Consider the following 13,801-nt stretch of genomic DNA (forward strand, 5'->3'; position numbering starts at 1 on the left):
GTGTGTGTGTTGCTGTAGTGTGTGTGGTGTGTGTGTGTGTGTGTGTGTGTTGCTGTTGTGTGTGTTGTTGTTGTTGTTTGCAAGTGCCCATGTCATGGCTCCGCGAGTAAACAATTGAGTTTAATCGAAAAGAAACACATGTGATCACGCCCAACGAAACACTACAGTGCTGCACGAGTAACAGGCAATGTACACTTCTCACAATAACATCAACCACGACCATAGCGGCTGGGTGCTCATCTGCCATCACTGCGCTTGCATAAACGTGTCAAAGCACTTGTTGGCAATGTTATCACGCCAAACAAGGGCTTCGTGCGCCGGACTCTGGGCAACGACGTCGTCGTCGTCGTCTTCCTCATCTTCAACGTCATCATCATCTTGTGGCTCAGCAATAAAGTTGTGAAGACCAACGCATGCGTTGACGTAATGTATACACTTGTCAATGCTGCAGGTGAAGCGAGAGGACGACAGGATCTTCCATCGAGATTTAAGATGACCGATCGCCTGCTCCACCTGCGCTCATACAAAGGTGCGGGTGGGATGTAAAGACGACCAGCGACGCAAAGATGGCAGCCAAATGTACGTGCGTCAGAACCCATGCATACCATTGATTATGAGAACGCATGATAGTGATGCGAGCACGATGCCATCGACAACTATGAACCGATTCGCATGCGCAGAAGAACATACCCTTGTTCTTTTCGAGGAATGGCGCCAGTTGAAGCATTCCCGCTCATTTACCGGGGGATTGCCGCCAAACGCACTCACATGGTATCTCGTGTCTGTTCGGAATGATGGGTGGCATGACAGAAGGGAACATTACAGCGGTGCAACCTATACATCGAATGCACCGAGTGCAATCAAACAGCCCATACACCTTATGCATATGCGCACACGTTCACGCACACACACGTCAAAACACACGTACATTTACACACGCACACATTCACACACACACGCACTCACTCCTGTATGGCGTCAGCATGCGCTTGTTGACGAGAGGCCCTCCTGCGTCAAACAGTACATACTTCCCGCGAGGTATTGTGTTCAGGAATCCACTCTGCTCCACCATGTAGCTATCATGACAAGCCCCTGCTCAAATGGCAAAGTATGAAGGTGCCTTGGTATGAAATGTGCCCATCATGCGAACGACATGATCAACAGAACACGGACACTCTCGTTCTCCAGCCCACCTTCGAATCCAGAAGCCACGAAAGAGAACGTTCTGTTGTGGCGAATGCAAACAAGGATGTTCATGGACATAAACCCCTTTCTGCACAGCCATGACTTGCGCTCTTCCTCTGTCAGCCCTGCAATGGCATACATTGCATCGGGGTATTAGTGAGGTGTTAATGACGCACAACAATCAACCCAGGTCAAGACATGTCAAACAGAAATTGACTCACCACGGGGTGTGAAGTGGATCAGGGTGCCGTCGGCCGCCCCCACGCAGTCTTCGAATTGCGGGTCCATGTCCGACCACGTCCGGCACTCGTCGCTCACCTCGGCTTCGCTTCGAGGAAACGTAATCAACGGTGCCAACCATTCATCAAGACCTATCACAATGCAGTGCTCGTACTCATGAAACAAGGATCGGCTGATCCCATACGCATCCTGGCATCGCTGGTACGTGTTCCCAGACGACAGCCTGTGCAGGACCGCTGCAAAGACTACACGCATGTCGATCTAAATGGAAAGCGACCAGAACACAAAGGTTGATGTTAAGGAGCACGCTGCACACACGCGCATGAACACACACACACGCACGAACACACACACGAACACGAACACACGCACACACACACGCACATGCAAACACACACACGCGCGCGCACATGCAAACACACACAAACACACGCACACACGTACACACACACGCGTACACGCACACACACACACACACACGTACGCGCGCACATGCAAACACACACGATCACACGCACACACATTTCAACAATACCTGAGCGTGGCGCCGTGAAGGTATCCATGGTTGTATACCGTGATAAAGCTCCATAAACTGGGCTTTTGTGACGAAATACTTCATGCGGAAAGCTGGGTCCTCTAGCGCATAGTGGTCGAAGAAGAGATTGTTTGGTACAGTGTGCTGGACAAGCTGTGCACGCTCATCGTCATCGTCGAGGAGCAGCGCCAACAACAGCCTCCTTCTGCGCCTTCTCATCAGCATCATCAGCAGCAACGAGAGTTGCTGATGCTGAGTCAGCATCGGCATGCTGCTACTCTCTTTGCAGTCGTGAAGCCGTTCAATGGAAAATGACCGAGCGCGACAAACAGGAGGGCTCGACAAAATTTTGCCGGCAGAATTTTGTCCAAACACGCGTCCTTCGAACAGCTTTCGGACGAAATATTGTCCTCAGACAAAATTCTGTCTCCTTCGGAAACGTCCTGCGTTTTGTGCCCTCGGCAGAAACGAACAATGCACCCCCGAACAAAAGTGCACCCCAGAACGCAGCCAGAGAGGAAGGAGCTGACTTGAAGCTTTGACTTGAAGCCACTTGAAGGTCATCCCGCTAAATGCGGAGACGTGTGCTTCCCTGGCCGTACAGAGTCCCGTGCTTGTACTTGTGGCAGTTATTCTTTGCCCCTGATGCTCCTGCCTTCTTGTGAGACGTTATTGGAACAACAAAGTAACACTGGCAGACCGCAGGTACACATAAGGTTGGGTATGCAATTGCACGCAAAACAACAAGCTGTTTGATCTTTTTTTGACAGTGTGTTATTGTTTCCGTATTCTGTGTTATGTTCTGTGGTGTGTTATTTGTTATCGTGTGTATTCGAATTGACAAGAACTGCGAGTGCTAGTCCTTGCAGCTTTACAGAGCAGAAGAAGGGTTCAGAGTGCCGTCCACTTGTGCCTTGATAAGTTTGCGTTACTGCAACAAAACCACACACACACACACACACACAAAAAAAAAAACAGCTGTGCGGTTGCTCGACTGTGTTGGCGACCTTGGAGACATGTGGTCAGTGCTGCGTCTATGCTGTCGAGAAGAAGAGCGTTCGAGTGACGCACTCAAGCATTCGACACTTCATATGAAACACAGCTTGAACAAGTCAACCAACATGCATCAAAGTGGATGGTTAATAATTTAAACACACTCAGCATCGTTTAAACACACTCAGCATCGCATCGCACATTACATACGTTTGCACTCTTATGAAGGCTCAAAGTGAAACCGTGTATGATGAAAAGAACACGAATGTGACGTGGGAACAACACAGACACTCAAATGCAAAACACAGAAACTAAAATGCACTCGCTCTGTCCCCTACCCACCCACAGGTGCACACACAACGAACATACACACACGCGCACGCGCACGCAGCGCACAGATGCACACATGAGGGTGGGGGACTTGTTGCAGCAACAACCTGCTGTTGGTCAAGTCAGTTGAGACATGGCATGCGCTAATTTCACCACCAGCCCCTCTTCCCCTTCGTACTCTTCCTCCTCTTCCTCCTCTTCCTCCTCTTCATCCTCTCCTTCCCCTTCATCTTCTCCCTCTTGTTGCTCCCCTTCTTGGACCTCTTCGTAAAACAGCAAGTATGCATCTGGGCTGACAGCATCGTCTGCTGTCAGTGCGTAGACATGTTCGTCACTGAACTCTTCCCATCTGCCAACAGAGCAAGTCATGAATGAGTGAGCATAGCCGCACCATTACTGTGATGGTTGCATGACACATTCCTTTACTCGACAAGGTGCTTCCACACAAACAAACACATGTACACGCATACACAAACACATGCACACACGTATACAAACACACACACACACACACAGCCACACACAGCCACACACACACACACACACACACACACACACACATGCACAAACAAACACACGGGCACACACACACACACATGCACAAACAAACACACGGGCACACGCGTACATACACACGCACACACACGCATAGACACTGCCGCTCACCTGCCCTTGTGGTTTGCAATTGCAGTGTAATGGCCGTTCGCTGTGGAGCCGTAGTGGTTTGCAACAGCACACAGGCGATACTGTCTTTGCTCTCCTGGTCGACGACCGCAGTCCCCAAATCCCTGACAAAGAAACAGTTGCCGTGCACAAAGAAGCAGCGCAAGTTAAAAGGCAGCGAGTGGGGTGCCACCAGAGACAATGGTGAACAGTAGCGGGAGCGCGGGGTGGGGGGATCGCAATGCGCAGAAGCAGAGTAGCTCACCATAACTTCATTCCCTGTGAGCTGAAGGTTGTGTGGAAATTCAACCTGTCACATCACACCGCCAAGCTGCCGAGTGAGCCGGTGGGAAGTTTCGCCATGACAGAAGTAGGCCATCCACAGACTCCCCAAGCAAGCACCTTCCAACCACACACACACACACACACACACACACACACACACACACACACATACACGCACACACACACACACGAACGCGTGCAACCGCACGCGCCACGGCATGTGCAACAGCATGTACAACCGCACGCACAACACGCACAACACGCACACACACACACTCATGCTTCTGCTTCGAGGATTCACGTGCGCGTGCAACAAGGATGAACACGCACCATGGTCTTAGTCTTGTGCATGCCAGCTTTGTCGAAGGTGAAGCGCATGAGGTGGACGATAAGGTAGCGTGGGAGTCGCCAAATGCCCGTGCACTTCTCGGCATCGCGATGCGTCTTGCATTGGGGGCATTTCCTGCATTGCGGAGTAAGGGGTGGTATGCGTAATGTTAGAGCCAAGCGTTGGTACATAGAAGCTGACTCACAGCACACACACACACACACACACACACACACACACGCACACACACACACACACACACACACACACAGACAATACACACACGCACACAGACAATACACACACACACGCACACAGACAATACACACACGCGCACAGACAATACACACACGCGCACAGACAATACACACACACGCACACAGACAATACACACACACACGCACACAGACAATACACACACACACGCACACAGACAATACACACACGCATGTTTAGTGCGAACAGCACGTGGTAATGTGATTTCACCATCGCATATCGCCGGTGAGGTTCTCGGGGCGTGAAAAGAGATCGAAGCAGTGCAAGAGGGCATGAGAGCCAGCCTGCGGCACAGGTAGCGACAGGCACCGGAATGTCTCGTATTTGCTTGATTCGTAATGGCACACACTGCACTTCAAGACGCTGCGTAATTGGCCCTGTCAATTCGTGTCAGCATCAAACGTAAATCGTGGGAACGCAGCTTTCGGGTTCAACACAGTTGGTCACCGCTCATGAACACGTTGATGCACGTTGAAAACACGATGCGCACGCACACTTGGGTGTACGCACGACAAGTGCGTACACATATAAGCAACACATGTGTTGGTACTCGAGACGCACACATGTACACACCCACACGCACGCACACATGCACACATGCACACGCACATGCACACGCACACACACATGCACACACACACACGCACATGTACACACATGAAATCACACAGGCTCTCACGTAACACTTTGTGCATGCGCACACATATGTACCACCAACCAACCTGAAAGAGGTCTGTGATTGTGGACGTGCCGCGGGAAATGAACTGTTCCAAAGCCTCATCTCTAGCACTCTCGTCCGCTGCAGTGCTCAGGTCAATCACGGTTGGCGACTGTAAACGCGAGTGGAAATGAGGTTCAAAATGGGGGTAGGCACAAGGCGCGCATCAAACCCAACAAAGACGCTCTCCGGGCATTAAGCCTGCCTTGTAACGCGCCATCTCGTTCAATCGTCCAACTCTCAACCGTACCTCCGCGAAAGGCTGGCGCAGCTGCTCGTGGAGATCACCAAGGAGCGCCAATAAGAAGTCCTACAGGTACATTGGTGGTAGCGAACATGGATGAACTTGTATGCGCAGCATGTCATGTCATCGGCAGCAGGAAAGGTAACAATGGCACAGCATTACCACGACCACGTCGTCAATGACAAGGTGAACAGCCAGAGTACCAACATGGGAGTCGTGCGGGTAATCGTTGTCGAACTGTCTGTGGTTCTTGACAAATGCGCGGTAAAATGATCTTGTGCAGTCTATTATTTCCAGGCTCAAGGCCCTTTCTCTCGCGAGCTCGGCCATCACCTGACCCAAATTGCCGGCGATTCCATCCTGCACAATCCGCTCGCACAAGCACACGTGGTCGTGTTTGAGTCTATGCACGATTATGTTGCATGTCCATGTGTAACCAGGCAGCAAACATCAGCAGTGGTCAAGCACATTGCACAGCATGCGTTGTCGTTTTGCACAGGCACATACATCAGGCGTCAAATGCTGCCGAAATGACTCGATGTGGAAGAGGCACTGCAGGATGGTGTTCATGTAGCAAGTGTTTCCCGAGTTTGGTAGTCCAATACCGCGAGGTTTCCGGTCCTGTAAGGGCCGGCTGCTGGCAAGAGTCTCGTAATAATCGCACAACTCATCGGCCTGATCGTGTACATGCGTGTGCGTGTGCATGCGAGTGCATGCGTGTGTGTGTGTGTGTGCGTGTGTGTGTGTGTGCGTGTGCATGTCTATGTGTGTACGTGTGCATGTGTGCATGTGTGTGCATGTGCATGTGTGCATGTGTGTGTGTGCGCGTGTGTGTGTGCGTGTGCATGTGTGCATGTGCGTGTGGATGGGTGTGGGAAGGAGACGACAAGATAGTTACAAGGATGTAGGTGGGTTGACGCGGGAGAAAGACGAGGTACCAGGCGCAGAGATGCACGCGAGGGTTGTGTCTCACCTCCTCTCTTGAGCACTGCTCGATGGTCATAATAAGGTAGCTGGCTGTCTCCTTCCATATTGCGAATCCCCACTTCGTTATGAGTGGCAAGCTCAACCAATGGAGGTACTTGTTCATGTCCTGTGGCAACGTGTGACGAGAATAATCCATGACATCCCACACGTCAGCAAGTGGGTATTCAAATACGGAAGGAGACGGTACAACTGTGCTTGGCAACATGCAAGTACTCCTGCGCGTGCACAAGCAACATCACACATAACAGGCCCAGGCTAGACACACACACGTAAATGCACACACACACATACAACCCACACACAACCACACACACACACACACACACATGAGAGCGTGCTGAGCAAAGCAGCCATGAACGAACCAGATCGTGCACGACGTCGACGGCAGGGCCGAGACGAAACACAATCGAAGGGGCCGAACATTGAGACGCGCTAAGGTCGCGGGCTGACCAGTGGCGCATCCCGTCCTCGCCATCCATGAGCGGAGTTTGTATTGTGCCTTCCAGCACACCCTTGATGTACTTGTGTATTGTCGCGACAGGGGAACAAGTAAAAAGGTGAGTCGGCAGCGGATTCGTTCTCGTCCACGCACAACACACAACACAACACACACAACACACACAACACACACAACACACACACACACAGACACACACAGGCAGACACACACACACACACAGGCACACACACACACACACAGGCACACACACACGGACACACAACACACACACACACACAGGCACACACACAGGCATACATACACAGGCACACACGCCAGCACCCCAAATCATGCACACACACGCACACATACACACGCGCGTGCAACGCACAATCGCAAGAAATACGAGCACATGTACAAACACGTACGTCATGGTATCCTTGGCTCTTCAGTATTGCGTCCGCTCTGCGGCAGTACTCCTCTCGCTTGTCTGAAGGGTGTCGCGTGAATGTAAAACGCCGTAAAACGTGTATGAGCAACTCAACGTGCGCCCGCCTACCAACTCACCCACCCAAGACCGTTCGCATTGACCTACGTACCACGAGCCTGTCTGAGTTGTTCCTGGCGTCTAGCCTCAAGTTCAGCCCTCCGCCGTCGTTGCAACGCCTTCCGCCGTTGGCGCAGTGAATCTTGCTCCTGGCGCGTCCGCTCATGTGCTATCTGGAGATACTTCTGTGTTGTCCTATTGGCCTGCTCAAGTGGCGTAAGGTCCTTCTCCTGCACCAGCTTGCGAATGCGTGTGTGTTTGGCAGCCCAGGCGTCTCGGCGGTGGTCGGTCCACGCAGCGGTGTAGTCGTCGGTCGCGGGCACCCGTCGCGCCTTCCAAGTGCCCCACAGCTTGTACCAAACATGGCCGTCCCGAAGGAACTCAAACTAAACGTGATGGAGGATGCGCACACGCACAGTGAATTCAAGGTTGCCGATGACGATGGAAAGTTGCGCGACGCAAACAGCAGAAGGTCACCGTCAACGCCAGACTCGCAGCAAATGCATACGTACAGTGGCGGGCACCCAGATCCTTTCGTCACTCTTCGGCATCCTGAGAAGTGAAGGCGAGACCTTCACCCAGAAGAACTTTCCCCGTTGAAGCGTGGTACGAACTGTAGTGTCGCGAGTAAGTGAGCGAGTGTGTGAGTGTGTAAGTGAGTGTGTGAGCGTGAGTGAGTGAGGGAGTGTGAGTTTGTGATTGAAGAGATTAGATGGCTGCCAATGCACATTCAAGTTAAGTGCAGCAGAAGCGCCTACGCGCTGTACGCACGCACACTCGCACATGTACATGCTCACACATGCACACGTTGCGTGCGCAAGTATACATACACGTGACACATGCACAAGCACATCAGTGGTTGTACGAGGGTAGCCACTCACAATGCGGAGTAGCCAAAACATCTGAAAGGTCATCGTCGTCGTCGTCATCGCTGCTGTTGCTGCTAGTGGTGGTGGTGTTGTTGTTGTTGTTGTTGTTGTTGTTGTTGTTGTAGTCGTCGTTGTTGTTGTTGTTGTAGTCGTCGTCGTCGTCGTTGTTGCAGTCGTCGTCATCGTCATCGCTGCTGCTGCTGCTGCTGCTGCTGTTGTTGTTGTTGTTGTTGTTGTTGTTGTTGTTGTTGTTGTTGTTGTTGTTGTTGTTGTTGTTGTTGTTGTTGTTGTTGTTGTTGTTGTTGTTGTTGTTGTTGTGGTGGGGGAGGTGGTCGTCATCGTCATCGTCATCGCCGCTGCTGCCGCTGCTGCTATTGTTGCTGTTGTTGTTGCCAGTCCCACCATTGAGAGGATACACCTCCTGTAAAAGTACAACAGGTGTGCTCACCACAGGTGTGTGCTGTTGACGTTGCACGGTTACAAGCTGTGAGTGTGTTTGCGGTGCAGAGGGTTCCAATGGTTGCTGCCGTGCCCCGCGCATAATCCGTTGCGACTTGCTGTAGAGCCGCTTCGGTTCCACGTTGAGATGGTAGAATTCCACGCGATAGCCGGCGATGTGTGTTGATGGTGGAAGGGCTGGTGCAGCTGCTGGTGTCGCATCATCTTGCGTAGGAGGAGGCGGCTGCACTGCTGACGCAACTGTGGACACGGCTGGTGCAGCTGCTGGTGTGGCATCATCTTGCGTAGGAGGAGGCGGCTGCACTGCTGACGCAACTGTGGACACGGCTGGTGCAGCTGCTGGTGTGGCATCATCTTGCGTAGGAGGAGGCGGCTGCACTGCTGACGTAGCTCTTGCGGCTCTCCCATCGCCTGGCACTAACCTGTTCTCGCGCCGTCGCCCTGGCGGACCAACCAGTTCGCCCCAGTGCTCCTCGTTGAGCGGCAGGTCGTCACCAGGGATGAATACCTGCATCGAGTCCCATCCGTTCCTGCGCACCTCTGCTGAAAATATGGCCGCAACTCTGAGTGGACCTGACGTGACAGTTGCTACTGCAACCATGTGAGCACACGGAAGCCCTCTGTGTGTGTGCGACCACACACAGCTGCACGATTCGTCGGTCACGCGTGCCACCTGCATGTCCGTGCCAGTCCAAACAACAACAAGAATGAGCTCTGCACTCGCAGGACTATTATACCGCTTGAATGATCAGGCAAACGCCAAGCAAGGTGACATCAAGCAAGCACCCATGACACCCACTGCTAGGTGGGACCAACCGGCGTGGAGCTGCCTCCTGCGAAGACACTGAATGAATGCCTCCCCACAGATAGGGCTTCCATCGTCACAGCCAAATCAATTGACTGTAAGATCTTCTGCTCTGCGAAGTCTGTCAACCCTGTGAAGGTGGGGGAGGCACTGGTGTCAGTGTTCATCAACACATCCAATCACACACGTATGCTCAGCTACGTAAGCCTCCCGAGTAGCACGATCGCTTCGCCCACCTTCGTTGCTTGGCCCAACAGTTCCGCGTCGTTTGGCGACCCACTTCAGCACATGTCGAAGAATGGTCAGTGGACCTTCCTTTTTGTACTGCTTCCAAGCAGCATTAATGCTTTCAGCTGTTTGCGTGGTGCTGCTGCCATAGCTAGCAACACAAAGATTTCACATGAGCTCAACATCGTGTGCTAATTGCGGTGGCTCACACACACACACACAAGCACAAACCGAACAACGCACATGCACACACACGCACAAACCGAACAACGCACATGCACACACACGCACAACCGCACACAGGCGCGCACACAGGTACACGCACAAACATACACACACACAGTATAAGCAAACAAACGCAATGTACACACACTGACGTACACACGCACAGGTACACAGACACAGACGCACGCACACACTGCGGTAGGCATACACGCTGACGTACGCATACGCAGAGACACACGCAGACACAGACAGGACACACACACACACACACACACACACAGACATGCCTTTCCCTTACCTCGGAAGAGACATGAAGAGGCTACACCACTGGTGTGCCTTTGCCCACAAGGAGTCGTGTGCAGATGGATGGTACTCCTGCATCCTGTCCATAACGGCGCTGAAGGTACGCAGCGAGCGTGAACGCCTGGCCTGTTCAAAGAGCGGCCGGACATTCTTGCCCATGTTTTGCTTCAAGTGAAAGCAGCACAGGGCATGTTCCCACGACCGTGGAATGATCGGGGAGCGTAGCGCTGCACCCACTCCTGTCCCCTGATCCGTGAAGATGAGATGCGGACCCTGCGACGAACGGGTGCGGAGAAACACACAGGCAGAGCACATTTTGGATGAGTACAAGTCATACACAGAGTGGCATATCACAAGTCGCAATCGTCCGAGCAAACCATGTCATCACTTGCATTGAGGTGAGGCATGCATTCAAGGGCCATCGCAAACAGGGCCTCGTATGCTGCCGCCGTCTCTGACTCAAATATCGCAATGCCTATGACAAAGGCGTTGCGATTTGTGTCGAGCTGTGACAGCACAAGCAACTTGTCCTTGGATGGCCCCGTGAGAAACGTCGCATCCGCGAGGAGCACAGAGGGGCTGTTTGCAGACAGAACAGTCGGTTTCAGACACACGACGAGGTGTTTGAATTTGCCATCATCATCAAACTCGGCCTGTGCCACATGGATCCCAGAAGCGTTGATGTACTCTGTCGACAGTGGTATGTTTGTCCCACAACAATACACACTCATGTACAGACATGTACACACGGACAGACATGTGCACAGACAGATACAGACACACGCACACGAACAAACACACGAGCAAACACACGAACAGACACACACGACCACACACATGCGTTGAAGTGAGCCGACAAGCACCAAATGCGCACATCACCACCCCCGTTGTACCCAAAAGAACTAAATCCTGCACGAGCCACCGCAATATGTGTTTGTGTCTCACCGACTGCACTCTGCAGTTGCATGTAATCTTGGGCAAGTGAAGGGGAATCCATCCTATTCACGTGGCTAGCGTACAGCTGCATCTGGCGTACAGTGACGGTGATGCCGTATCTTATCTTGACAGCCGCAACCTTTGCCTTCGCCGTGCCCATGATGCTGGCGTCGTATGCTGCAAGCACCTTCGGCTTGACGGTCTTCTCGGTTACGGCACATGTGTGCTTTTGAACCTGTGTCACTCGATATAGGCAAGGGGTGGCGTCGGATTCGATCACCGTGTACACTCTGTATTCGCATCCACGCTTGCAACACACGACTTGAAACCGCCTGTGATCTTTCTTCTGCACCTGATGACGCGTAACACACGAACAAGGCAAGGGAGAAGTCACTTCGAACGTGAGCTCGGTCACCGTTGTGCCAAGAATGCGCGCGGCAAGCACGTGCAAACATGCACATAGGCACATACACAGGCGTGAATACAGAGATGAGTAGGAACATCGCGTCTAGTTTGAAGGTTAAGTCACAACACTACCTGATGGTGTTGGCCCTTGTGGACTGCGATCCGGGCCAGCTGGAAGTTCAAGCGCTCAAATGTGAGCGTCTTGCCCACCTTGAGGGCGGCATATGCGGCGTCGAGGCCGGTCTCTTGAATACAGGAGACTCTTTCCCCAGCAGACAGCATCCCGCATGGTTCGACAAATTCAATGATGGCAGTTAACGTAACGGCGAGGGATGATGCACAAGGGCTGTGGGTTGACGTCACACTGTGCTTGACACTCATAGCCTTCAAGTCAGCTCCTTCCTCTCTGGCTGCGTTCTGGGGAGCACTTTTGTTCGGGGGTGCTTTTTTCGTTCCCCCAATGGCTAATTTTGTGTTTATCCCTCCCAGCTGCAAACAGCCAGCTTCTGCCAGCAGCAGCGGGCAATGTGTTGGTTTGTTGGTTGGTTGCTTGCTTGGTTGGGGAATGTGTTCAGCAGCAAGTGGTGGTGGTGCATTCTCTGCTGCTGCTGCATCGGCGGTGGAGGGTGGGCTGCTGCTGCTGCTGTTGTTGTTGTTGTTGTGATGGCCATCAGGGAGGGCGAGAAAGAGAGGGGAATATAAGCAGCAGCTGCAAGGTGGAGAATGTGCAGGTGTGCAGGCAGTTGTGTGTGAGAACGACGAATGAGACAGCGCATCAAGCACGGCAATACAGGCAGTTGCACGACACACATGCACACATTGATGTGGGACAAGAAGGGGAGACAGGAACAGCAGAGACAGCGACCACAAAACACGCACACTGTTGCTGTGCGCAGCATACACACACACACACACATACGTACAGTGATGCACTCACGTTGCTCATCGCTTGCTTGCTTGTGGTGTGGTGTTGCTGCTGCTGTTTCCACAGCCGCACAGGCGTGGCTGGAAGGTCATCGCATGGCAGCGCCCTTCTGTTCATCCCACCAGAGCAGTGGTGGTTGGTGGGAGGGGGAGGGGTGACAGCTGCTGGCTCAAGGCCCTCTGTGTGTGGCGACAGCAGAAAGAAGGAAGGGGAAACGAGCAAGTGTGGAAGGTGGTGGTGATAGTGGTGTTGAGGGTGGGAGAGGGAAGGAGGTGAGCAAACACACAAGAAAATGAGGCGGTGGTGATGATGGCGTGTGGATGGGTGGAGAAGAGAACACGCACGTCGACACACACACACACTCACGCACACCTGCAACGCGTTGTCGCCGCTGAACAGGTTGATCCTGGCAGACTCCAGTGCTGACAGCAGCAAATAGAACAGTCATGATACACGATTTGGCAGATGGGGAGAGTGGTTGAATGGACACGAGAACAAGTGAGCAACGCACACACCACCACAAACGTCGCCACACTCACTCCACAACTCCCTGTGCCAACAACTCGCTCCCTCACCTGTGTGCACTTGGGTGGAGAGAGACTTGAAGAACTCCTCAAACACAAACACAACGCGTCTCCGCATTATCTCCACCACCTCATCAGGGATCGACCGCAGGATCCTCGGAAGCTGAACACAGTTGTGTGTGTGTGTGTGTGTGTGTGTGTGTGTGTGTGTGTGTGTGTGTGTGTGTGTGTGTGTGTGTGTGTGTGTGTGTGTGTGTGTGTGAGGTGATATGAAAGCTATCACCATCCACAATCTCATCTTAAAATACTTCACACCCACACTCATCATTTCACATTCTAGGTGTCAGCGATT

General features: G+C 52.5%; 4 protein-coding genes across 4 annotated transcripts in view; all 4 read right to left on the reverse strand.

Moving 5' to 3' along the window:
• Positions 1-246: 246 nt before the first annotated feature.
• PTSG_09685 (uncharacterized protein) lies at positions 247-2,230 on the reverse strand (the record flags this gene model as incomplete). The annotated part of the gene is made up of 6 exons (XM_004988979.1): positions 247-513; positions 742-782; positions 967-1,095; positions 1,194-1,310; positions 1,407-1,686; positions 1,961-2,230. The coding sequence occupies 6 exons, from the start codon at positions 2,228-2,230 to the stop codon at positions 247-249; spliced, it is 1,104 nt and encodes a 367-aa protein (XP_004989036.1).
• A 1,715-nt stretch (positions 2,231-3,945) lies between these two features.
• Positions 3,946-5,919, reverse strand: PTSG_12908 (uncharacterized protein; the record flags this gene model as incomplete). The annotated part of the gene is made up of 6 exons (XM_004988980.1): positions 3,946-4,071; positions 4,562-4,694; positions 5,046-5,212; positions 5,558-5,665; positions 5,804-5,863; positions 5,890-5,919. The coding sequence occupies 6 exons, from the start codon at positions 5,917-5,919 to the stop codon at positions 3,946-3,948; spliced, it is 624 nt and encodes a 207-aa protein (XP_004989037.1).
• Positions 5,920-6,133: 214 nt separating this feature from the next.
• Positions 6,134-12,654, reverse strand: PTSG_12909 (uncharacterized protein). The gene is made up of 14 exons (XM_004988981.1): positions 12,133-12,654; positions 11,605-11,947; positions 11,052-11,347; positions 10,655-10,932; positions 10,140-10,282; positions 9,915-10,033; positions 9,194-9,771; positions 8,636-9,060; positions 8,283-8,383; positions 7,823-8,156; positions 7,652-7,713; positions 7,147-7,305; positions 6,771-6,890; positions 6,134-6,472 (listed from the first exon to the last, which is right to left on the reverse strand). Exons 1-14 carry the CDS (start codon positions 12,379-12,381, stop codon positions 6,248-6,250), a joined length of 3,432 nt encoding a protein of 1,143 aa, XP_004989038.1. The 5' UTR covers positions 12,382-12,654; the 3' UTR covers positions 6,134-6,247.
• A 384-nt stretch (positions 12,655-13,038) lies between these two features.
• PTSG_09686 (uncharacterized protein) overlaps positions 13,039-13,801 on the reverse strand; it is a gene marked incomplete at both ends in the record, with an annotated part of 2,529 nt that continues 1,766 nt past the window's right edge. The window contains 4 exons of the mRNA XM_004988982.1: positions 13,039-13,104; positions 13,298-13,347; positions 13,501-13,612; positions 13,733-13,785. Coding sequence (XP_004989039.1) covers positions 13,039-13,104; positions 13,298-13,347; positions 13,501-13,612; positions 13,733-13,785 — 281 coding nt within the window. The remainder of the gene's footprint in view (positions 13,105-13,297; positions 13,348-13,500; positions 13,613-13,732; positions 13,786-13,801) is intronic.

Source organism: Salpingoeca rosetta (genome assembly GCF_000188695.1).
Source record: "Salpingoeca rosetta unplaced genomic scaffold supercont1.31, whole genome shotgun sequence".
Lineage (NCBI taxonomy): Eukaryota > Choanoflagellata > Craspedida > Salpingoecidae > Salpingoeca > Salpingoeca rosetta.